Source organism: Rhinopithecus roxellana, chromosome 10 (genome assembly GCF_007565055.1).
Source record: "Rhinopithecus roxellana isolate Shanxi Qingling chromosome 10, ASM756505v1, whole genome shotgun sequence".
In the NCBI taxonomy this organism is placed as follows: domain Eukaryota; kingdom Metazoa; phylum Chordata; class Mammalia; order Primates; family Cercopithecidae; genus Rhinopithecus; species Rhinopithecus roxellana.
This window is the reverse complement of record NC_044558.1, coordinates 13,420,821-13,445,215: the sequence shown is the minus strand read 5'-3', so window position 1 is coordinate 13,445,215 and position 24,395 is coordinate 13,420,821. Positions and strand designations below refer to the sequence as shown.

General features: G+C 45.5%; 2 protein-coding genes across 4 annotated transcripts in view; one reads left to right on the top strand and one right to left on the bottom strand.

The window, feature by feature from the left end:
* Window positions 1-16,259, top strand: part of DUSP16 (dual specificity phosphatase 16) — a 101,710-nt gene extending 85,451 nt beyond the window's left edge. For both annotated transcript variants that reach the window (XM_010371002.2, XM_010371003.2), the window contains exons 5-7: window positions 2,285-2,444; window positions 10,176-10,299; window positions 12,492-16,259. In XM_010371002.2, the coding sequence (XP_010369304.1) occupies window positions 2,285-2,444; window positions 10,176-10,299; window positions 12,492-13,674 (1,467 nt within the window). In that variant the 3' untranslated portion in view covers window positions 13,675-16,259. The remainder of the gene's footprint in view (window positions 1-2,284; window positions 2,445-10,175; window positions 10,300-12,491) is intronic.
* Window positions 16,260-22,208: 5,949 nt separating this feature from the next.
* The window catches only part of BORCS5 (BLOC-1 related complex subunit 5), a 108,762-nt gene continuing 106,575 nt past the window's right edge, over window positions 22,209-24,395 (bottom strand). For both annotated transcript variants that reach the window (XM_010371001.2, XM_010371000.2), the window contains exon 4: window positions 22,209-22,910. In XM_010371001.2, the coding sequence (XP_010369303.1) occupies window positions 22,680-22,910 (231 nt within the window). In that variant the 3' untranslated portion in view covers window positions 22,209-22,679. The remainder of the gene's footprint in view (window positions 22,911-24,395) is intronic.

Genomic DNA, 24,395 nt, shown 5'->3' with positions numbered 1-24,395 from the left:
TGTTTATTGACGTTGTTGTCTCAGAGATAAGAGATGGTTGCATACACAATCTGGATTTATGCTGTCCACGCTTTTTTTGTTTGTTTGAGACGGAGTTTTGCTCTTGTTGCCCAGGCTGGAGTGCAATGGCGCAATCTCAGCTCACCACAACCTCCGCCTCCTGAGTTCAAGCGATTCTTCTACAGGCATGCGCCACCACGCCTGGATAATTTTGTAGTTTTAGTAGAGATGGGGTTTCTCCATGTTGGTCAGGCTGATCTTGAACTCCAGACCTCAGGTGATCCACCTGCCTTGGCCTCCCAAAGTGCTGGGATTACAGGCGTGAGCCACCGCACCCAGCCGTTGTTCACCTTTTATGTAAAATAAAGTATATTTGTTGTGCCAAATGTAGTAAATGAAGAGATTAGGGAACTGGCATGTTTCAGAAGGATAATATGGGAAGAAAATTGCCAATTTTCTTTCAGGTAGTTGGAAAAGATTTGTAGAAAAGGTAGTATTCCAAGAGAAGGAAGAAATGACCAAGATGGCTTAGACTAAGATAATTATTCCAGGCTTGGAACATCTCCTGAGAGGCAGGAGGGGGATGACTAAATGAAACAGGTTTGTGTGGGCTTGCCTGCTAAATGGTGGATGGATGTCAGTTGAACAGATTCGTTTTGAGTGCAACTCTGTACCTGGGCTGAAGGTGCGAAAACAAGACTCGGTCCAAGATCTCATTCATTATTTCATTACATAACGGGAGATGAGAATTATCTGTTAATGTTAACACACTATACTAGGTGCTTAATTAATGGTGTGAACAAAGTACTTTGGAAGGACAGGGAACTGAATGGTTAATTATGCATCAGTGAGAAAGAGTTCATAGATGAGGTTAAACAAAGTAGGAAAAGTGGGAAGAGTGTCTTCCGGAAGGAGGACAGGGCTTTCTAAGCACAGGAACGGTGTGAACAGAAGCACAGAGGATGGGTATACATTTGATGTTGGGGGTGCTGTATGGGACCGGAGCAGGAAATGAGACTCAAGGAAATGAAAAGAATGTGGATAAAGCACCCAGCCTGGAGTTAATCATAACAGAGATTCCTCTAGTTGTTCAGAACATGGTTTGGAGAGAAAACCACTGCAAACTTCAAGAGCTCCTGGTGACTTTTTTAGTTATCTTGGCTACTGAGCAGTGAATGGGTATAGAGAGGAGAGGATCAATGGAAGAGGTGATTTCAAAAGGATTTGGCAGCCATTTGAATGACGGTCATGGGGAAGAGAAAGGAACCCCATTTTATTTTCGAGCTCAGCTGGCTAGGTCGATGTTACTACCCTAAACCAATTTGGGGATTACAGAGACGAGGCAGGAGTTGGGGGCAGAACAGGAAGAAAGAGAGTATGTTTAGTTTCTTTTTTTTTTTTTTTTTGAGACGGAGTCTCGCTCTGTCGCCCAGGCTGGAGTGCGGTGGCCGGATCTCAGCTCACTGCAAGCTCCGCCTCCCGGGTTTACGCCATTCTCCTGCCTCAGCCTCCCGAGTAGCTGGGACTACAGGCGCCCGCCATCTCGCCCGGCTAGTTTTTTTTTTGTATTTTTTAGTAGAGACGGGGTTTCACCATGTTAGCCAGGATGGTCTCGATCTCCTGACCTCGTGATCCGCCCGTCTCGGCCTCCCAAAGTGCTGGGATTACAGGCTTGAGCCACCGCGCCCGGCAAGTTTCTGACATTTTAAATGTGAAGGGCCTGTGGAACATCCTGATAGCTAGTAGGTAGTTGGAGATATGGGTTGGAAATTTAAGAGGAGATACACACACACACACATACACACACATGCCATCAGCATGTAGAACTGGTAATTAAGGCTATAGAAATAAGTGCAGCCTTCAAAGAGAGTATTTAGAGTGAGAAGAATGACTAGAACTGTATCTTAGAGAACCAGCGTGTTCTGTGTGGGAAGAAAATGTTGTGTGTCCATATATTCTAAAATCGTATAAACTGTTGTTTTCTTTTGTAGTCTTTGTTCCACTTCTCTCTCTAGTAATGAAGATAATAGAGACTTGACTATATATATGAATGATGTGTGGGCTTCAAGCATATTATTTTAAATAGCCTTTGTTGTTCTTACTTTTTTTTTTTCTTAAAACTTGTCTCTATATGTCATTTTGCTGGGTTTTTGGACTTCGCTGATCTGAATGAATTGTATTTCAAGGAAACTGGGCATTTTTATCATCGCATTAAACTTCACTCTTTCAGAATGATCATGTTTACCATATTATTAGTCACTTTAACTGCTCTTCCTCTCCATAGGAACTGATGCAGCAGAATGGGATTGGTTATGTGTTAAATGCCAGCAGTACCTGTCCAAAGCCTGACTTTATCCCTGAGTCTCATTTCCTGCGTGTACCTGTGAATGACAGCTTTTGTGAGAAAATTTTGCCGTGGTTGGACAAATCAGTAGATTTCATTGGTAAGTAGCTCAAATAATATTACAGGTCCTATGGGTGATCATCTCATGTGTAGGTGGACCCCCTTAGTCCCCCTTTTTTTCTTTAGAGAAAAGGAGCCTATTTCGGAGATTTCAAAAGTCTGAAAACAACACGTGGTGCAGCTTACTCATCTAGTGGTCAAGGTGACATGTGTGTCACACTGTCCCTAAGGACTGACCTTGTGACATTTTAGCTAACATTTAACACCACCAAGGTTAAGCTTCACAGGATCTGTAATTATATATTTGCAAGTGTTTGAAAATCAGTTAAGCTTTTAGGGTTAAATTCTTCCTCCAACTTTTTCAAATCCTGTAAAAGCCTTTGGGAAACTTTGGTAATATTCCCTGTTGCCTTGTTGCTATGTTTTCCACAGAGAAAAGTCAAATCTTGTGAAAACAAATCCCACTACATTTAAGTCTTTATGTCAGTGTGTCTAAGCCGGGGTCCACATGCCAGTAATTTCAAGTATTATTTGATCTAATAGAATGTTGACACACACACACACACAGTCTCTCACACACACAGTCTCTCTCTCACACACACACACACACACACTGTCTCTCATTTGGTCACTTCCCTGACAGTGGTCTTGACAGTATCTCATCTGTGCCATACTTTGTTCTGCTTCCTGGGCCTGTTCAATTCTGGAGCTTCTCTGGCCACTGGGTACTGTTGAGGCATTTTGGTGCCACAGGATCAGATCTGCTGGGTGGTAACTTGGTGATGTGTATTTGGAATGTGGCTTTAGTGGACAGTGGCTGAACAGAGGAGAAACACTACTAGCTCCTCAGTAACATACCACACGTGCGACCCTTGATGTTCCATGTAAGATTTTTTTTTTTTTTTTGAGACGGTGTCTCACACTGTTGCCCAGGCTGGAGAGCAGTGGTGCGGTCTCGGCTCACTGCAAGCTCCGCCTCCTGGGTTCACACCATTCTCCTGCCTCAGCTTCCTGAGTAGCTGGGACTACAGGCGTCTGCCACCACGCCCGGCTAATTTTTTATACTTTTAGTTGAGACGGGGTTTCACCGTGTTAGCCAGGATGGTCTTGATATCCTGACCTTGTGATCCGCCCACCTCAGCCTCCCAAAGTGCTGGGATTACAGGCGTGAGCCACCACACCTGGCCCTATGTAAGAAATTTTTTCCTCCCCAGTTACATAAGTTTGAGCACTCTAGTCCATAATTAAATACTCTGAATTGGTTACCATAATTAAAAATAAAAGAATCAGTTCCTTTAAAAAAGTGGAATTGAGGCCGGGCGTGGTGGCGCAAGCCTGTAATCCCAGCACTTTGGGAGGCCGAGACGGGCGGATCACGAGGTCAGGAGATCGAGACCATCCTGGCTAACACGGTGAAACCCCGTCTCTACTAAAAACTACAAAAAAAAACTAGCCGGGCGACGTGGCGGCGCCTGTAGTCCCAGCTACCCAGGAGGCTGAGACAGGAGAATGGCGTGAACCCGGGAGGCGGAGCTTGCAGTGAGCTGAGATCCGGCCACAGCACTCCAGCCTGGGTGACAGAGCGAGACTCCGTCTCAAAAAATAAATAAATAAAATAAAAATAAAAAAGTGGAATTGGCCAGGCGCAGTGGTGGCTCACACCTGTAATCCCAGCACTTTGGGAGGCCAAGGCGGGCGGATCACGAGGTCAGGAGATGGAGACCATCCTGGCTAACACGGTGAAACCCCATCCCTACTAGAAATACAAAAAAGTAGCATGGTGTGGTGGTAGGCGCCTGTAGTCCCAGCTACTCGGGAGGCTGAGGCAGGAGAATGGCGTGAACCAGGGAGGCGGAGCTTGCAGTGAGCTGAGATCACGCCACTGCACTTCAGCCTAGGTGACAGAGCAAGATTCCATCTCAAAAAATAAAAATAAAGTGGAATTGACCAGGCACAGTGGCTTATGCCTGTAATCCCAGCACTTTAGGAGGCCCCAAGGCAAGCAATCACTTGAACCCAGGAGTTCAAGACCAGCCCGGGCAACATAGCAAAACCCTGTCTCTACCAGTGCACCTGTGTGGTCCCAGCTATTCGGGAGGCTGAGGTGGGAGGATTGCTTGAACCGGGAGGTGGAGGTTACAGTGAGCCAAGATTGTGCCACTGAACTCCAGCCTGGGCAGTAGGGCCAGACCCTGTCTCAAAAACAAAAATTGAAAATATGTATATTAAGCCCCATACTATAATTTTCACCTGTGAGGGGAATATTCTGTTTAATGCTTTTGGAATTTTGAGTAATTCCAAAACACTTGTCTTTTTTCAAGATTTCCAGGTTGCTGAGGGTTTCATCTTCAGTTAGGATTCATTCTATGAAACATGTGAAGATAAATGACTTAGTTCACATTTAAATAATCACAAACAAATGGCCAGGTGGCTCACACCTGTAATCCCAGCACTTTGGGAGGCCAAGGCAGGTGGATCACCTGAGGTCAGGAGTTCAAGACCAGCCTGGCCAACATATAGTGAAACCCGGTATACAAAAATTAGCTGGCCGTAGTGGCACACGCCTGTAGTCCCAGCTACTTGGGAAGCCGAGGCAGGCGAATCGCTTGAATCTAGGAGGCAGAGGTTGCAGTAAGCCAAGATCGTGCCACTGCACTCCAGCCTGGGCAACAGAATGAGACTCTATCTCAAAAAAAAAAAAAAAAAAAAAAGAATCACAAACAAACCCCCACAAGTTAACACACACCCTCCCATTGTACTTCTAAACAACATTCAGCAAATCATTCAGTTTTTGCCTCTTTAAAAAATAACAATTGGCCGGGAGTGGTGGCTTACGCCTGTAATCCCAGCACTTTGGGAGGCCAAGATGGGGGGATCACCTGAGGTTGCTGGAGTTTGCGACAACATGGCCAACATGTCTCTACTAAACTTATAAAAATTAGCTGGGTGTGGTGGCAGGCACCTGTAATCCTAGCTACTTGGGAGGCTGAGGCAGGAGAATCTCTTGAACCTGGGAGGCGGAGGTTGCAGTGAGCTGAGGCCATGCCATTGCACTCCACCCTTGGCAACAGAGTGAGACTTCATCTCAAAAAACAACAAAAAACAGTTATGGTTAATGTTCACATTGCACGTCACATTGATCCAGAGACATTGGCTCTAATTTCAGCTAAAAATCAGATTTCAAAATCTATCTAGAAAAGAATACGGTTTTCTTAAGTCATGACAATGTGTAGGCTTTAGGAGACAAAGTTTAAACTTTAGTAGAAAAGAGTTAGAAGAGAAGAGAGAATATGAATAACTTTGCTCCCAACTTATTTTCTCCTTTAATGGGAGATATGGGGGTCATCATGTCACTTTCATTCATACAAAAGAACTTTACTCTGTAACTTGGCTAACACACATACAAAACACATACTATAATGTATTTGTAATATCTGCAAATACTTATCAGTATTTCATTTGCTTGGTCCTATTAGAGCCATCATCCTTATCCCACCCAAGTAATTCAAGGCAAAATCTCCAGGTCACTTTTTGAATTCAGCCCATATTCACTATAATTGCTAGTCTTCTCCTCCATGGCGTTTTAAGCCATGGTTAGTATGATGTACCCCCTTAATGACTTACAGGCTCATAGGGATTTTTTCTTTTCTTTTTGTTATTTAGATTAGATTTTGGTAAGTCTCCAGGTTTGTTGGAAGGACTCAGGTTTATGTGGAGTTTTGTCTTTCTTTTTAGTTAATGTGCTAGTAACAGAGTTTGCCCATTTGTACTATGGGATACTTATGAGGTGCCTCCAAACCCAGCTATGTATACAGCCTCTTGCTTCCTCTTCACTGTCTCCTGGGCTCTTGCTCCAGCTCTCCCATGCCAAACTCATGACTCCATGGACACAACATAGAGAGGTGATTAGGACCATGTATTTTGGAGGCAAACTGTCTGTATTTGAGTCCTTCCTACCCTGGTTATTAAGTGAAGTGGTTTGAGTAAGTTACTTCAAACTTCTGTGCATTTCAGTTTCTTGATCTGGAAACTGAAGATAATATACCTACCTTATAGGAATACTGCGAGGATTAAAATAGATAATGTAAAATGAAAAAAAGAAGAAAAAAAGTAAACCAAAAAGAGAAAATAAAAATAACTAAAATAGACAACGTTATGTGCATTGAACACCTTGTAAAGTACCGGACTCATAATTGGTTGTTAATAAATGTTTTAAAAATTGTTACCTGAAGTTTCTCTTTTTTCTGTCCTTTGAGCTGGACTCTGTAACCCCTCTTAGTTATGACTTCCTTCTTTTTAGCCTTTGTAACCTTTCATCCTCACTACATCTTTGCCCTTTTCATGTGCAGTTCTCTCTCCCCTTTCTTAACCTAGATTTTAGCCTTAATTTCAATAATGGCCACCTGCCCGTTTCCAGTTTTCATCATCATTACCTTCTTGTTCTTTATTCAGAAACCTGAAGAGGCTCCTTAGTTTTGTACATTAAAAAGGTAGCCTTGGCCTTGTGCCACAGCACTCTGGGAAGCAGAGGCGGGAGGATTGCTTGAGGCCAGGAGTTTGACACCAGCCTAGTGAACATAGCAAGATCCCTGTCTCTACAAAAAAAATTTTTTAATTAGCCAGGCATGGTGGTGTGCACCTATAGTCCTAGCTGGGAGGCTGAGGCAGGAGGATCGCTTGAGCCTAGGAGTTCATAGTTACAGTGAGCTATGTTTGCACCATGGCACTCCAGCCTGGGTGAACAGAGTGAGACACTGTCTCAGAAAAGAAATGTAGCCCTTAGCCTAACATTCCCAACACCCTCCAACACCTGCTTCCCGCCTTTGAAACCTCCTCTCTGGTTACTTCTCCAAGGCAGGATGTTTTCTGAGCACTTTGCTCAGTCCCACCACAGGGCTTTCTTGCACACATTTCCCTTCTCTCTGCCAGGTCTGTGTGTATTAATTCCTTTGCTTGAAGACACAGTTTAGGGCTCATGTCTCCCAAGATGCGTGCTGATGAACCTCAACTCCAGTATAATCACTTGTTTTTTTCATTTTTAAAAGACGTCATCAAAAGAGTTGTGGTTATAAAAACAGTTGTAAGCACATTGCAGAAAATTTGAAAAACAGAGAAAAGGAAACCTATAACCTCAAAGTTGTAACACCTGTTACTGTCATTGTTTTATTTCCTTCCAACCTTATTTTTTATTAAAATTGCTTTAAAAATATGTATCAGCCAGTATCAGCTAGATGCCTACTATGTGCCTAGTGTTAAATCTTTTGGGGGATTGTTAGAAGCAAGCAAGATCCTTCTGGGTCCTTATAATCTAGTTTTTGAGATTATTTTATTTAATTTTATTTATTTATTCATTTTTTTTTTTTGAGATGGAGTCTCGCTGTCGCCCAGGCTAGAGTGCAGTGGCGCAATCTTGGCTCACTGCAACCTCTCCCTCCTGGATTCAAGCAATTCTCCTGTCTCAGCCTCCTGAGTAGCTGGGACTACAGGTGCCCACCACCATGCCCAGCTAATTTTTGTATTTTTAATAGAGATGGGATTTCACCATATTGGTCAAGCTGGTCTTGAACTCCTGACCTTAGGTGATCCACCGACCTCAACCTCCCAAAGTGCTGGGATTAGAGGCGTAAGCCACCATGCCCGGCCGAGATAATTATTAAAATTAATGAGAGTATTGTCAATGTTAAAAAACAAAAACCCAGACTACTTCCAGTAAGGATTTGAAGCAGTTTTCAATAATAGGTTAGAACCAAAAGATACACATATTCTCACACATACTCATTAAAATGAGATAAAGGAGCAATAATCAAGTAATAAGGGGCCAGGAAATGTACAGCAACTGACAAAAAATCTGAATTGCTACTTCCTATTGAAATTGAGTAGAAACCTTAGCTTTGAGCTTCTTAGCAGCAGGGCAGAAGGGGATGGAAACACTGAGAGTAACGTGGGGTAAATGATAGCTGAGAAGGAAGGGGATGTTGGAGGCACAGGAAGGCAGGAGACTGTGTACATGAGTTTCTGTGTTCTTATTTGTATAGCATACAATTCTTTGAGTGTTGCTTGGTATTCATTTGTTATTGTTTTATTGTGTTTGGTTTCCCTATCTAGAAGGAAGCTGCTTGCTGCTTGATTATTCATATACTACCCAAAACCTCTGTGTTGCTTTATATATGATGAATAATTGTTATATATAACAATCATTGCACTAGAAACTTGTATTTATAACATAGGCAGTGAGATTGAATAGCCTTGTATTATTTAGCTGCCAAAGCAAGATTCATTGCATATCTGTTAATTGTAAGAATTTTATTTTATTTATTTATTTATTTTTTTTTGAGATGGAGTCTCGCTCTGTGGCCCAGGCTGGAGTGCAGTGGCCGGATCTCAGCTCACTGCAAGCTCCGCCTCCCGGGTTCACGCCATTCTCCTGACTCAGCCTCCCGAGTAGCTGGGACTACAGGCGCCCGCCACCTCGCCCGGCTAGTTTTTTATATTTTTTTTAGTAGAGACGGGGTTTCACCGTGTTAGCCAGGATGGTCTTGATCTCCTGACCTCGTGATCCGCCCGTCTCGGCCTCCCAAAGTGCTGGGATTACAGGCTTGAGCCACCGCGCCCGGCCTATTGTAAGAATTTTAACACAAGGTTCAGTAGACTTTTGGTAGTATCTACCAAGAATGAAAAGGGGAGAATTCAGCTTCATGACTGAGCACACATGTAATTATTTAGAATTAAGGCAGTCATGGAACTGGCCAAAATGTTAGTAGCTTCCAGGCTGTGTGGTATAACCTCATCCCCTGCCACATGTACATACTGTCAAGCCCCTCAGCAGTGAGAGATGGCAGCACTGCCTGGATTTCCCTGCTTCTTTGGTTCTAACAAAGTGTCCATGAGTCCTTCCACCGTGTTGTGGGGAATTGAGATAATGCAATAAAGACAATAACTCCTGGGTATCAAGGAAGGGATAAAAGTTCTCTTGGATCTCATTAAAGTGAACTGGTAAACCTGATTCATAGCATATACAAGGTTTTCTTCGAAAATTTAATAAATAAAGTTGAGCCATTTTATGACATACAGAAAAGTTGCCTGAAGAAAAATAAGGAGGCCAGGAGCATTGGCTCACTCCTGTAATCCCAGCACTTTGGGAGGCTGAGGCGGGTGGATCACTTGAGGCCAGGAGTTAGAAACCAGCCTGCCCAACATGGTGAAACCCCGACTCCACTAAAAATACAAAAATTAGCCAGGCATGGTGGTGCATACCTGTAGTCCCAGCTACTCTGGAAGCTAAGGCAGGAGAATCACTTGAATCCAGGAGGCGGAGATTGCAGTGATCCGACATCACACCATTGCACTCCAGCCTGGGCGACAGAGCAAGACTATCTCAAAATAGTAGTAATAATATTAATCAATGTAATTATATCTCTTATGAAATCAGGGAAAAATTTGAAGTGTCACATAACAGGAATAAACTAAACATTACCCATATCTTAGGGGAAATTACTAACGTAAGCCAGGAAACCCGAGTTAGTAATAGCTTATTAACAAATTGCTTATTAACAAACAGTTTTGGACCCCAGTTGTCCTGCTGGGGTCAGTGGTGAGGGAATTACCTTCCCCTGTCTCCTCAAAAGAATTTTGCAAGGATAAATACGATGTACACAGAGGAGATTTGCATAGAGGTTTTCAGGTGGAAGACATTGAGTAAGTAAATGGAAACAAGATTTCACTGCTGAACAAAATTGTTAGTAGTGACCTTTCTTGCATTTGACTCATACAGAGAAAGCAAAAGCCTCCAATGGATGTGTCCTAGTGCACTGTTTAGCTGGGATCTCCCGCTCTGCCACCATCGCTATTGCCTACATCATGAAGAGGATGGACATGTCTTTAGATGAAGCTTACAGGTGAGGGCAGGAAAGTGTCTTCTGTGATTGGCTTTTCATTGGACCTGAAACATAAAGAATTATCAGGATGGGTAACCAAAATAAAGCAGGTCATGATTATTTTAGTCACACTTTTTACAGGTTACTGTGGATTTTTTAATGATCTTGCGAAGATTGGAAAAGAATGCTGGTTTGCTATTTAGCATTAATTCTGCCCTCACATGTGTCAGATTCATCCTCAGCCACTTTCTGTGTTTAAGGAACAACAGATCCAGGCTGAGATCTCTATCCTGTTACATGAGATTATGGCTTTCCCTAAATGCAAAAGTATCCTTGGTGTAAATCTGCCTATGAGGGGGGAAGCTTTAATAGAATGCTCACTGCAGAGTCTCTCTTCTGCTTCGCACTTTGGATTGCTGGGAAGAAAAAGCCTAAGACATGCAAATATGAACCAGATAACTGTCAGACTCCATTCTTCAGTAAAATGTCCCACATTCTAGAGTCGGCCAGGTTGTGTGTGTGTGTGATTTTGACTGGGTTGCCTCCAGTCTCTGATGAATCTGATTCCCCTGCATGTCTCATTGGGTAGAGATGGTTCCTTGTTATCTGATCAGGAATCAAAAATAGAGAGATTTATAGGGGCAGGCCTGACTGAACAGTTGCATTTTTTTTTCTCAAATTGGAAAGTTTGGAAAACAAATGAGCTGCCCAGACACCATCCCACCACGTAAGTCAGGAGCCTGGAGGAGATGGGTCCTCTGGTCATCCGCATGAGCTCTCATGCCCCCGTTCAGGCCTCCCTGAAGTCCTCCTGCTCCATTTAGAAATCAGAAGAAAAGGCACCCTTATATCACGCAATGAAGTCTCATTATGAGGACCCTACATTTACACTAGTTATTCTTGAGCCAGTTATTTCTATTTTTGTGAATTTGCTTTAGGTTACTTGATTTCCATGTTTTTTGTTTTTCTTGTTCCTTATTCAAATGCAGATTTTCAGTGTAGTTGTACTCCTGCATCACCTGAAAAGTATCCATGAGGCGCAGGGGCTGCTGAAGAATTTGTTTGTCATCTCTGAGTCTTTATTTCCTCCATGAAACATGAAAGCCATCTAGTATTAGTTTTGATCCTTTGATGAATCTTTTTTAACATGGTGGTTACGAAAACGGACCCAGATATTGGACCAGCCTGGTTTTGAATCCAGCACTGTCATTTAGTAGCTGTGTGATTTTGGGCAAGTCACTTAAGGACTCTGTGTAGCTAGCTATTTGATGGGGATAATGACACCCACCTGATGATAGGGTAGTTCTGGGGATTAAATAATGATTCAATGCATAAGCCTAGTGCTTACTTAGCACAAAGACCACTTTGTCTTGGTTATTCTGTCTTGTTGACTATAAAAAGAAGTGTTGCTTTGATACTTTGATCATCTGATACCATTTTCTTTTTGTCATTAATTTTAAAATGTGAACTGTCTTGAGAAGCGACTGGTGACTTTGAGAGGGGATGACATTGGAAATTGAAGGAGAGTGGCTGTTACACTGTACTTTTGATGGTAGCACTGGTGTGGGTCAGGGCTGTCCTTGGTGGTGAATAATCATCTCTTGGCCAGGCACAGTGGCTCACACCTGTAGTCTCAGCACTTTGGGAGGCCAAGGTGGGAGAATCACTTGAGCCCAGGAGTTCAAGACCAGCCTGGGCAACACAGTGAGAGCCTTTCTCTACAAAAGAAACTTTAAAAATTAAAATTAGCCAAGCGTGTAGTCCTGTCATTCCAGCCACTCAGGAGGCTGAGGTGGGAGGACTGCATGTGCCCGGGAATTCGAGGCTGCAGTGAGCTATGATCATGCCACTGCACTCCAGTCTGGGTGACAGAACAAGACCCTGTCTCTTAAAGACCACCACCAACAAAACCCCATATCATCTCTTATCAGCTGCATTGGGAGCCCTGGGCCCTTGAAAATGAGGCAAAAACGAGAGCCTTTGGGGCCCGGCTGCCTCTTTCCGGCGTACTCCAGGGATGTGTGCAGAGCCTTCCCAATGCCTAGGGCCTTTGTATTCTCCACCTTGAGGCGTCTCCCTGAAGTTTTAAACCAATCATCTTTCAAAGTTTTTGAGGTCTGCCTGATAATTCCCTATCTCATTTATTCACTTAATATTTATCAGATAAAGTGTAATTGTGAAATTTGGGTTTTTGTTTTTTCCTCTCTCTGTAGATTTGTGAAAGAAAAAAGACCTACTATATCTCCAAACTTCAATTTTCTGGGCCAACTCCTGGACTATGAGAAGAAAATTAAGAACCAGACTGGAGCATCAGGGCCAAAGAGCAAACTCAAGCTGCTGCACCTGGAGAAGCCAAATGAACCTGTCCCTGCTGTCTCAGAGGGTGGACAGAAAAGCGAGATGCCCCTCAGTCCACCCTGTGCCGACTCTGCTACCTCAGAGGCAGCAGGGCAAAGGCCCGTGCATCCTGCCAGCGTGCCCAGCATGCCCAGCGTGCAGCCATCACTGTTAGAGGACAGCCCGCTGGTACAGGAGCTCAGTGGGCTGCACCTGTCCGCAGACAGGCTGGAAGACAGCAATAAGCTCAAGCGTTCCTTCTCTCTGGATATCAAATCAGTTTCATATTCCGCCAGCATGGCAGCGTCCTTACATGGCTTCTCCTCATCAGAAGATGCTTTGGAATACTACAAACCTTCCACCACTCTGGATGGGACCAACAAACTCTGCCAGTTCTCCCCTGTGCAGGAACTATCGGAGCAGACTCCCGAAAGCAGTCCTGATAAGGAGGAAGCCAGCATCCCCAAGAAGCCGCAGACCACCAGGCCTTCAGACAGCCAGAGCAAGCGATTGCACTCGGTCAGAACCAGCAGCGGGGGCACCACCCAGAGGTCCCTTTTATCTCCATTGCATCGAAGTGGGAGTGTGGAGGACAATTACCACACCAGCTTCCTTTTCGGCCTGTCCACCAGCCAGCAGCACCTCACGAAGTCTGCTGGCCTGGGCCTTAAGGGCTGGCACTCGGATATCTTGGCCCCCCAGACCTCTACCCCTTCCCTGACCAGCAGCTGGTATTTTGCCACAGAGTCCTCACACTTCTACTCTGCCTCAGCCATCTACGGAGGCAGTGCCAGTTACTCTGCCTACAGCTGCAGCCAGCTGCCCACTTGCGGAGACCAAGTCTATTCTGTGCGCAGGCGGCAGAAGCCAAGTGACAGAGCTGACTCACGGCGGAGCTGGCATGAAGAGAGCCCCTTTGAAAAGCAGTTTAAACGCAGAAGCTGCCAAATGGAATTTGGAGAGAGCATCATGTCGGAGAACAGGTCACGGGAAGAGCTGGGGAAAGTGGGCAGTCAGTCTAGCTTTTCAGGCAGCATGGAAATCATTGAGGTCTCCTGAGAAGAAAGACACTTGTGACTTCTATAGACAGTTTTTTTTTTCTTGTTCACAAAAAAATTCCCTGTAAATCTGAAATATATATATATGTACATACATATATATTTTTGGAAAATGGAGCTATGGTGTAAAAGCAACAGGTGGATCGACCCAGTTGTTACTCTCTTAACATCTGCATTTGAGAGATCAGCTAATACTTCTCTCAACAAAAATGGAAGAGCAGATGCTAGAATCCCCCCTAGACAGAGAAAACCATTTTATTCAGTGAATTACACATCCTCTTGTTCTTAAAAAAGCAAGTGTATTTGGTGTTGGAGGACAAAATCCCCTACCATTTTCACGCTGTGCTACTAAGAGATCTCAAATATTCGTCTTTGTCCGGTCCCTTCCATAGTACACCTTAGCGCTGAGACTGAGCCAGCTTGGGGGTCAGGTAGGTAGACCCTGTTAGGGACAGAGCCTAGTGGGAAATCCAAGAGAAATGATCCTATCCAAAGCTGATTCACAAAGCCACGCTCACCTGACAGCCGAGGGACACGAGCATCACTCTGCTGGACGGACCATTAGGGACCTTGCCACGGTCTACCTTAGTGCAAACCCAGTACCTCAGACAGGAAAGTCGGGGCTTTGACCACTACCATGTCTGGTAGCCCGTTTTCTAGGCATTGTGAATAGGTAGGTAGCTAGTCACACTTTTCAGACCAATTCAAATTGTCTATGCACAAAATTCCAGTGGGCCTGGATGAAGGTAATTTTTTTCCTTCTTCTCAGCTTTATGAAGAGAAGGGAACCGTCTAGGATTCAGCTGAACTGCCAGGAACCTGGTAGATCATGATTTAAGCTAAGGTTGGGAGGCTAACAAGTCTACCTCCCTCTTTGTAAATCAAAGAATTATTTAGAATGGGATTGTCAGTCCTTTAAATAAAGATGAACTTGGTTTCAAGCCAAATGTGAATTTATCTGGGTGGTAGCAGACCAGCAGTACCTTCAAGTTCTCAGCCAAAGTAGATGTGTTTGCCCTTTCTGCTTCACTGCGTGGACACAGTTGGTAAAATGTAACAACACGGCAGAATTTTATAGGAAACTACCTAGGGAGGTAAAGTATGGGAAGATTAAGAAAGGTACAAATTGCTGAGGAGAAGCAGGAAACCTATTTCCTTAGTGGTTTTATCCCCTTGGCATGCCATGGGGCTGGTATTTCTGTAATTGCCTCAGACTTTCGAATTTACTAGTAGGGCTGAGAGAGACTTTAGTGAGGAAGGAATATTCAGAATAAAACTTGAGAAAGCTGAGAAGACCACTGAGTTTGGATCAGTCACTGTGAGTCGAGTGCAAAGCCACGGCCAGGCTGTTTCTGGAAACGCTGGCCGGCGCGTCTTCAGTGGAAAGGGCAAATCAAAATGGAGCGAGAGCGAGTCCTCAACTTACAATCACTGTATGGAATCGGTCCTGGCAGCTGAACATAGGAGGTCATTGGAACAAGTACACAAGTGATAGTGCAGCTCTGCCTTCACACAGCCTCCTGGCTTGATTTCTGTTAGCTACAATGTGGGTCCTCTTTTGAAGCCTTAATTCACGACAGCAGCTTTTTGGGGGTTGGGGGGCTGGGCGGGTGTTGTCATTGTTCTTTCCCTTCCTGTAAGTGTCGCTAGTTGCTGCCTCGTATCTCAGGTTTTTCTCTGTTTGAGAAATGGACAGTTTTTTGACCAGGATGTGACTTCATGTTTCCTATGGTGACTTCTAAAACCAGCACAGAATGATATGACTCAACACAGACCGACTTGGTCATGGGGATGATGAGCCGCACAGACATCACTAGTCGTGCACAGATAATGTACTCTGATGGGTGTAAAGTGAAGGCAGAAGAGGGTCAGCCGCGTTGTTATGATACTGGGAAAGTGCTGGTCAATGATTTAATTATATACATTGAAATCTTTAATCAGACATTCTTGTTTCACACAGTAATTTTTGATGTTACGTACACACACACCAAACGTGTAACAGTTCACCACTTCCAGAATGTGGTCATATCCAAAACATGTTTAAGGAAAGCAGTAGCTCCTTGCTAAGGATGTTTCAGGAGGTTTGGGGGACTTGGTTTTAAGGAGCTTCCGTCATTTAGGGCTTCTGTTGGCCATGGTTCCCCTTCCTTCTGGAACTGTGATGTAGTCACACCCTACAGCCTTTAGTGCTGGTTCACTAGTGTCAGATAATCAGTTCTTGGAACCGAGACTGCGAGGCGAAGGGGTGGCCTCGGAGGCAGGCTCTGGAGCTGCTTGGGTGTCTTTAGGTGGAGTGGTGGCTGGCTCTCTTCAGCATGTAATTGGGGAAACCCTGGCGTCTACTAGGGGTGATACAGATGATTTTAAAGAGCAAAACTAGACTTCTATGTGAGAAATGCTGGAAAATGATTTAGGGCATGTAAAGTTAGATGGAAAGACTGTAAATGTTTAATATGAATATAGTGTTCTTTTGAAGGCCAGCTGTTGAACGGTTAAATTGTGCATTTCTCATTTTGATGTGTCATGTATGTTAATGTATGAAATTATTAAATAAAATCAAAACTGGTACCTGTTTATACATAAATATGAGAAAAGACCTATCTTTGCAGCCATAAACTCGGTGGGAACACCACCACCCAAGTTGCCAAAGGAGGCAGTGGTGAAACCTGTCCTGTTCTTCTCACGTAAATGAGGATTTAGCTCAAAATAAAGTGGTGGTGTCATCAGGTGTATCCTGTGTTGTGTCATTCACACGGAACACCGGATCATTAGCTAGGTTTAGTGCCAGCCTTCATGCTTTACTGTGTACATGAAATGCACACCATGGCGTGGAAGCCTAAGGTACTTGGTAAATGTTTTCTAGCTGACTGATTGCAGAACACACAAGTACATGGTAGGAAGAAAAAGGCCAGCTACACACTCATGGTCCATTTCGATATAACATGTAAACAATATTATGATTCCTACAGGAAAAACAGGAAGGGCAATTGTTGAAGAGCTGTCCTCTGTCCTTGCCACATACCTCTCAATGACCTCTGTGCTCATGACACTAGATTTGATGACTTATGAGAGACTAGAAGCTTCGTCTCATCAGTTTCATAAAAAATAGGCATTGAAGGAATAAAGCTTCAGTGCAAGCAGATGGAATAATGATACAGAAAGACTCACAGGTGACCTTGAGGTTGGTTGACTTGAAGTTACATTTAAGAAAATTTATAAGAAGGACTGGGCTGGGTGAGCTAGACTAGAAGGGCTGCCTTGGCTGGGACCCCGCAGAAAAGAGGTGGAAGTGAGATACAGGAATAAAGGGAATTAGAATCAATCAGCCTCCAGAGACAGAGCGTAGCAGGAGGAACAGTTGTTTCAGTGAGAGGCTTCCAATGAGAAGATGCAGATCTTGGGAGAGCCTGAAGTTCAGGCCAGTTACTGACAGAGCTTGGCGCCCCTTCGCAACCAGCCTCAGCAGGCTATTGTTGGAGGACCGGTTTGGATGTGACAACTACAATTAGACCAGGGATTAAACTAAGAGGGGAGGCTGGGCACGGTGGCTCACGCCTGTAATCCCAGCACTTTGGGAGGCCTAGGCAGGTGGATTACCTGAGGTCAGGAGTTTAAGACCAACCTGGCCTACCTGGTGAAATCCCATCTCTGCTAAAAATACAAAAATTAGCTGGGTGTTGTGGGTGCCTGTAATCCCAGCTACTTGGGAGGCTGAGGCACGAGAACTGCTTGAACCCAGGAGGCAGAGGTTACAGTGCGCCAAGATTTCGCCATTGCACTCCAGCCTGGGCAATAAGAGCGAAACTCCCATTTTAAATAAAAAACAAAGGGGAAATTAGGAAGGTGTAGCTTGAGATGTGAAAAAAATATGGCAAAATTGGAGCTGAGTGTCCAAAGAGATGACGTGAAGGGTAGAGGGTGTATATGGGACTAGTTGATGGAAACTTTTTAGCTTCAAAACATTCACTGTTACTTTGTCTTAAATACTCCTCTGGTTTTGTTGTTCTGAGAAGCAGGAATGTTTTAGATCTAGTAAACAAAATTTGCGTATTTTTTTCTGTGAATATTAGTCTTCTGCATCTAAAAATGGAAGCGGGAAGTAAACTATTTCTAGCTTCTGTGGGACCCACTCATCCTTGAACAGCCTAATGATACTTGGTTATATCTTTAAAGCCACAGAATCAACTGGAAAATCACAGCACTGTCCTGGGAGATATTTACAAGTCAGTCATATTGTTGCACTTTATTTGCAGAGACAGCAGTATGCGTTTATGTAAAATCAGTTTCATTCTTTTGGTTCCAGCTTAAACACTAGAATCAGTTTGAAAATACTGTTCCACAGGAAATGCAGGATGTGACCTCGTAGAAGCAATGTGACAGGCAAACAGGGTCACCTGAAGAGCATTCAGTAATGGTCTGGGTTGTCTTTGGTCGGAATTATGACAACTTCAAAGACCAGATTGAAAGTACTTGGTGCAGAAAAGCTTTTAGCATAACTCGCCTCAAGGAATGAGCCTTGATTGGTGAAGAAAATTGGGTCATCAGTAAATTCCATCAGATCTTACACTGACATTGATAACCCTGGAAAAATTCTGGAGGCATGGGCACACACGCCAGCATAACGCTGGTCACCCTGGCAAGCAACTACATCTAGTTGCCAACTTTTTTATCTTTTTGGTTTGAAGCATGTGGATAATTATCTGGCTACCCTTTCCCTCTGCAGCCATAGCATTTGAATGGAAGAGACATGCCTGGTGTGTCCAAAAAACCACAAGAAATTCAATGTTACTGATGACAGCAGTCCCCAACCTTTTTGGCACCAGGGACCCATTTCATAGAAGACAATTTTTCGACAGACAGGGAAGTAGGGGGTGGTTTCTGGATGAAACTGATCCATCTCAGATCATCAAGCATTCGATTCTCATAAGGAGTGCAAAACCCAGATCCCTCACATACGCGGTTCACAATAGGGTTCGCGCTCTTAGGGAAGTCTAATGCCGGGGCTGTTCTAACAGGAGGTTGAGCTCAGGCAGTGATGTGAGTGATGGGGACCGCTAGAAATACACATGAAGCTGGCCGGGCGTGGTGGCTCGCGCCTGTAATCCCAGCACTTTGGGAGGCCGAGGCAGGAGGATCACAAGGTCAGGAGATTGAGACCAACCTGGCCAACATGGTGAAACTCCATCTCTACTAAAAATACAAAAAATTAGTCAGCATGGTGGCGGGAGCCTGTAGTCCCAGCTATTCGGGAGGCTGAGGCAGGAGAATGGCGTGAACTTGGGAAGCAGAGCTTGCAGTGAGCCGAGATCGCACCACTGTACTCCAGCCTGGGCCACAGAGCGAGACTCACTCAGTCTCAAAAAAAAAAATGTAGGGGGATGTGGAGGTGTGTGCTATAGTTCCAGCTTTGTTCCTCCAGGGAAACAAAGACATGAAATCTGTAGACTATCACTTGCTCTTAACTCCACAATTCATTTATTATATATATATATATATATATTTTGAGATGGCATCTCACTCTGTCACCCAGGCTGGAGTGCAGTGGCACGATCTTGGTTCACTGCAACCTCTGCCTCCCGGGTTCAAGCGAGTCTCCTGCCTTAGCCTCCCGAGTAGCTGGGACTACAGGCGCATGCCACCACGCCTGGCTACTTTTTTGTGTTTTAGTAGAGATGGGGTTTCATCATGTTAGCCAGGATGGTCTACAACTCCTGACCTCGTGATCCACCCACCTTGGCCTCCCAAAGTGCTGGGATTACAGGCGTGAGCCACCATGCCCGGCCCATTTATTATAAATTTATATACACACCTAATACGAGACGTGAAGGCCAGTTTCTAGCAATCTTCCACTTCGACCAGGGAAACCAGGAGACTGCAGATAGAGGCCTATTTGACAGTCAGTGTTCATAAACAGAAATGAACAGATCGCAAGATAAGCAAAACAGGCTCTAGAAAGCGCAGCCAGTGAACAGCTAATTTATAATTAAAAGGAAGAAAAGCAGCTCTACTTTGGGAGCTTGGAATTTAAAGTCACCACCAAGATCTAGGGTCACTGCTCCGAGACAATAGGTAAACATGCTCATTGTAGTCAAGAGCTTAGTATCAGAATCGCAGACTTGGAATCTTAGAGCTGGGAGGGCCTTGAGAGCCCACCCAGACCCACTCACACTGTAGGGAGGTGGAAGCTGAGGCTCGGGGAAATGAAATGGCTTGCCAAAGATTAAGGCTAGAAACATCCAGCCAAGGGCTTTTTCACAACTCCTATCCCTGAAATATCCCGTAACGGCCAGATAGGTCATGGGGTATTAACCAACAAAGACATCCAGCATAACTGCTTCTTGAAATACAAATCACTCAGATTCCCAGTTTCCATCAGGAAAGAGCAGCACATCAGAGGGAAAGGACTGGCATTGCTGCCAGTCAGAGCTTCCAGAGAAGAACCACTAGCAATGATGTAGAAAGAGGATTGTGAAAGGGGTTTGACCTAAGCAATTAGAGGAGCTGGTAAAAGTCTTGGCTTGGCTCTTTTCTTCACCAGACCACAGGCCAGGTGGCTGGAAAGGAGGGTGGGGGAGAGCAAGTACAACCGAGACCTGCAAGCCACAAGCCAGGACCTGCACCTGTCTCTCACCAGAGCCCGCGCTGGTCTCTCCTCATGCCCAAACCTTCATCCTTGTGGCTACAGACCAAGAAGCTGGTCCTCATACCGGGCCCAGGGTTTGGAAAAGCCAAAGGCAGAGTTCTGCGGGAGCGGGAGGAGCTGTGGGCCCAGTGGCTGCCCACACCACAGGTGCAGGAGATCCATGGAAATGTGCCCTAGATGGAAGAAGGCCTGACCTACATCAGCTTCCAGTGAAGACGCACGGCTATCGCTCTACTTCCACTTCCAAACCTCATGCAAATCTCTTTCGTGGCCAACCCTCGCCAGAGAAACAAACAAGGAAGGGAATACTGGGAACACAGTTCCGTTTAGCCAATTTCATGACACTGCCAAAACCACAACACGCCATCAAAATATTAAACTAACCAGAATTCTTTCCAGAAGTACTGAATTTGCTTATTGTTCTTCTGCCATACTTCTCTGCTTCCACCCAGTAATAAGTAGCCTATCACTTACCTACTCAGGACCCCATTCTAAGTGAACCCCATGTTTTGTGTAACTTCTACTTTAGAAGCAGACACAGTTGGCTGGAGAGCTGGCTGGCTGCGCGGTTTGTGCTGCGCTGGATCTGCCACTCTGCCCTGTGCCAACCACTAACCGCCGCGGCAGTGGAAAGGCTCGGCCCTCCCAGGCTGGAGCTGCCACCCACTCTGTGCTTTCAGGTGTCACTGTATTAAGTGCAGTGAGGATAATGGCCCCTGAGCTGTTTTTGTAGCTCTGTAAACAATCAGCCCTTCATTCTTCGAAGCTACAAACTTATCCCTGTGTTCAGAACTGGGTTCTGTATACTCCAGAAGAAAGACAATGATGGTGATGTCTTAAAAATACCATTTTTTGTCAATCGAGGTGAAAGAAATAGCAATATTCATTGTATTATTCTTTCAAATTTGAAACTGGAAAATTAAAAAAAAATTTTTTTTAATTAGCTGGATTTAGTGGCACATACCTGTAGTCCCAGCCACTCAGGAGTCTGAGGCGGGAGGATCACCGGAGCCCGTGAGTTTGAGGAGGCAGTGTGCTATGACTGCACCGCTGAACTCCAGCCTGAGCAACAGAGCAAGACCCTGTCTCAAACCAAGATTAGAATCAGATCCAGGTTAGCCGAGATACAGTAAATTCAGTGGATCAATTTTAATCTTGTGACTCTACTGAAGGCTCTTTTTGGCATCTGAAAACACACCTCCCGAGGCTTGCAGGAACACAGGGAACAGGGTGCTGGCCTGCATGGCATCCTAGCCCCAGCAACTCCCTTCAGCCCTGGCTCTTAGGCTCAAGGCGTCTGCCTAGGTCTGCTCCCTGCATTCCATTCTTTGCTTCTCCGGTCCTCCCTTCCATTAGAACACCTGGGATGTGCAAAGTACGACACTAAGCCCTTTCACTGTTACTCAAATCACTTCCTTTCCTAAACTCCCAGAGAAATTCAGCAGCTTTTTGAGTTTTTTCTTTTCAGAAACGAAGGCCTGAGGCTATTCGGCCATATTTGTATCCCTGGCGCGGTATCGGACACATCAAATGGGCGCAAGGAATGTCTGTGGAATGACAGATCTCTGCAGTCAGCGTCCAGAGCCTTCCTGTCCCACACGTTTTCTAGGCTAGCAAAACCACATGCTGGTTAAAACCTTGTTACAAAAACTGGAATCCTGCCAGTGTTGAAAAGAAAGCTAAACTATGTCTGCATCAAGGAAACCGGTTATCAGTGGAGATGAATCTGATGAGGGTGTGGAAAGGGAGGCTTCAGTTTCTGATGACGACTAAGGGACACCGTAACCTGACAGTCAACAGAAAGCCAGTGTTCCACCTGGGCAGGAAGACGCGCCGCAGATAAGGGCTTGGTGTGACGGAAACAGGGTAGAAACAGGAACAACACAGAGACCTAGATTCAATGAGTTTTTCATGTTGACATGTAAACCAGACAGCCTACTGAAAACGTCATGAGGGCACGGAGAACACAGAGCTGCTTAAAACATTTCTCCCCTTGTCTCCATATTTTCATTCCAGTACCTGGACTACACTACATACTCTCAATTAAAAAAAAAAAAAAAAACACTAAATAAAAATAATTCTCAATGCAGAGTTCTTCAAAGAATTCCTAATAATTCACATGTTCCGGCTTCAGTTATCACCGAGAACTGGTTTGGTTCCTTTCACATAGGGAAGCTGCATCAAGGAAAAGAGTTGGGCAAAGTCAGATTTTCACGCCTGCCGGACTCCTGCCGCACCCACGTCAGGGAGTGCAAGAGCCTCCCACTAGCCTCCAGCCCCGGTCAGATGAGACGATGTTGGCTCCAAACCTCCTCAGCGTGTCGGTGTCTGGGGCTCCCGGCCCCAGGCAGGCCGGGCGGCAGCTACAGCCTGAGCTCGCGGTCCGGCTTCATGCTGAAGGGCTCCAGCCGCTCGCTCTCGGGCAGCAGGCTGTTGAGCCTGTCCAGCAGCGGCACGGTCTGGTCCACGCCCATCTGTATGCGGCGGAGGATGGCGGACATCTCGTTCACTTTCTGGATCTGCTCGGCATACTTGGCGTATCTTTTCTGGCGCTCCTGCATGAAGCTGAACAGAGTCTCTACAGACAGATCCATCTGCGGACGGGAAAGAGAAGTACATTACACCTTGTTTAATCAAGTCCTCTCCGCAGGGCCAGGTGTCCAGCCTGTGAGGGACAGAGTCCCGCAGGTCAAGTGGAAGCAGACAAGTTTTACAGGAAGCACCCAGGGCTAAAAAGCCCTTCAGGGACACAGCTTTAGCAACTGCTGTGCCAGAATCACCTTTAGAAGAGAACTGAGAGGGGACTGTCCCCGGCTCTATGTTCTGGGAATGTGTGTTACTTGTACCTTGTTGAGACCCTGAGATTTCTATCTCCCTATATGAGGGGAATCCTGGATGCAGAAATCCGTCAGGCCAGGGCTGAATCTGGCTCTGCCACATGCATGAGCTGCTAGTACTTATCCTTTGTGTCTCAGGTTCCTCATCTAGAAAAAAACTAGGAGCAGATGGGCGTGGTGGTGTGGGTGTGTACTCCCAGCTACTTGGGAGGCTGAGGTGGGAGGATGGCTTGAGTCCAGGAGGTCGAAGCTGCAGTGAGCCATGATCATGCCACTGTACTCCAGCCTGGGCGACAGAGTGAGACCCTGTATCTAACAACAACAACAACCACAAAAAAAACCCAAACCCCAAAATGCATGTTCTTTACTCACTCTTCCCCGAACGGCTGCAGTTTGGCAGTGACTCGGGGAACATGGCAAGGGAAGGGTGGCTGTCCCTGCCAGGGCCCAAAATGCAACCAAGGCTCCTGTTCTTACAATAGACCACACTTTTTTGTCAAAGTGTGAGGACTATTTCATGTGCCCTTTTCCTCCATGAAAGAAACTGCAGGCTCTGGGCTCCCCTTGCATCATGTCTTCTCTTCCCCTTAAGAGGCTCTTTAGTACCTATCGCCCAGATAAAAACAGGGAGAGGAGATGGCCATCATGTTCGGCACCTGCACCCCTTCCTCAGCGTGGACCCCACTTCCACCTCCTCACCCCTTGTTTCCGTCCCAGGCCAGGAGAGAAACAGCTCAACTACCGAGACCCGCACTCCTATCCCAAGGTTCCCAGGCTCCTCCAGCCCTTCCTTCTGGTGTATTCCTGGAGCACTCCCCTTCCTCACCTTACATCAGGACAAGGGCTCAACACCTGGTACCACAGAGCCTCTGAAAATGGCTTCGAGAGACACAAAAACGAACAAAAACATGGGGGACCAAAGCCAGCCCCAAGAAAAAATACGTTCCCTTTTGCTATCGTGTGTGGGGAGGACATGAGGGGCGGGAGGCGACCACAGCACCTTAGTGCTGCTGTCCTCTGGCAGGCCTGCTCAGCTTGCTTGAGTGCCTGCAGGGCAGGAGGAGCAGCTAGTTGGGCAGGGGGAGAAGGAGAAGAGAAAAAAAAAAAAACCATCGGAGTGGGAAACTGCAAATAATGTGGGAACAATGCACACCTTCCGGGGTTCTCTGCAGCCCTGTCTGGCGTTCAGCACTTTGGAAGTAGTGAGCCAGGACACTCCTGCGGTCCTGACAGTCACCCGCC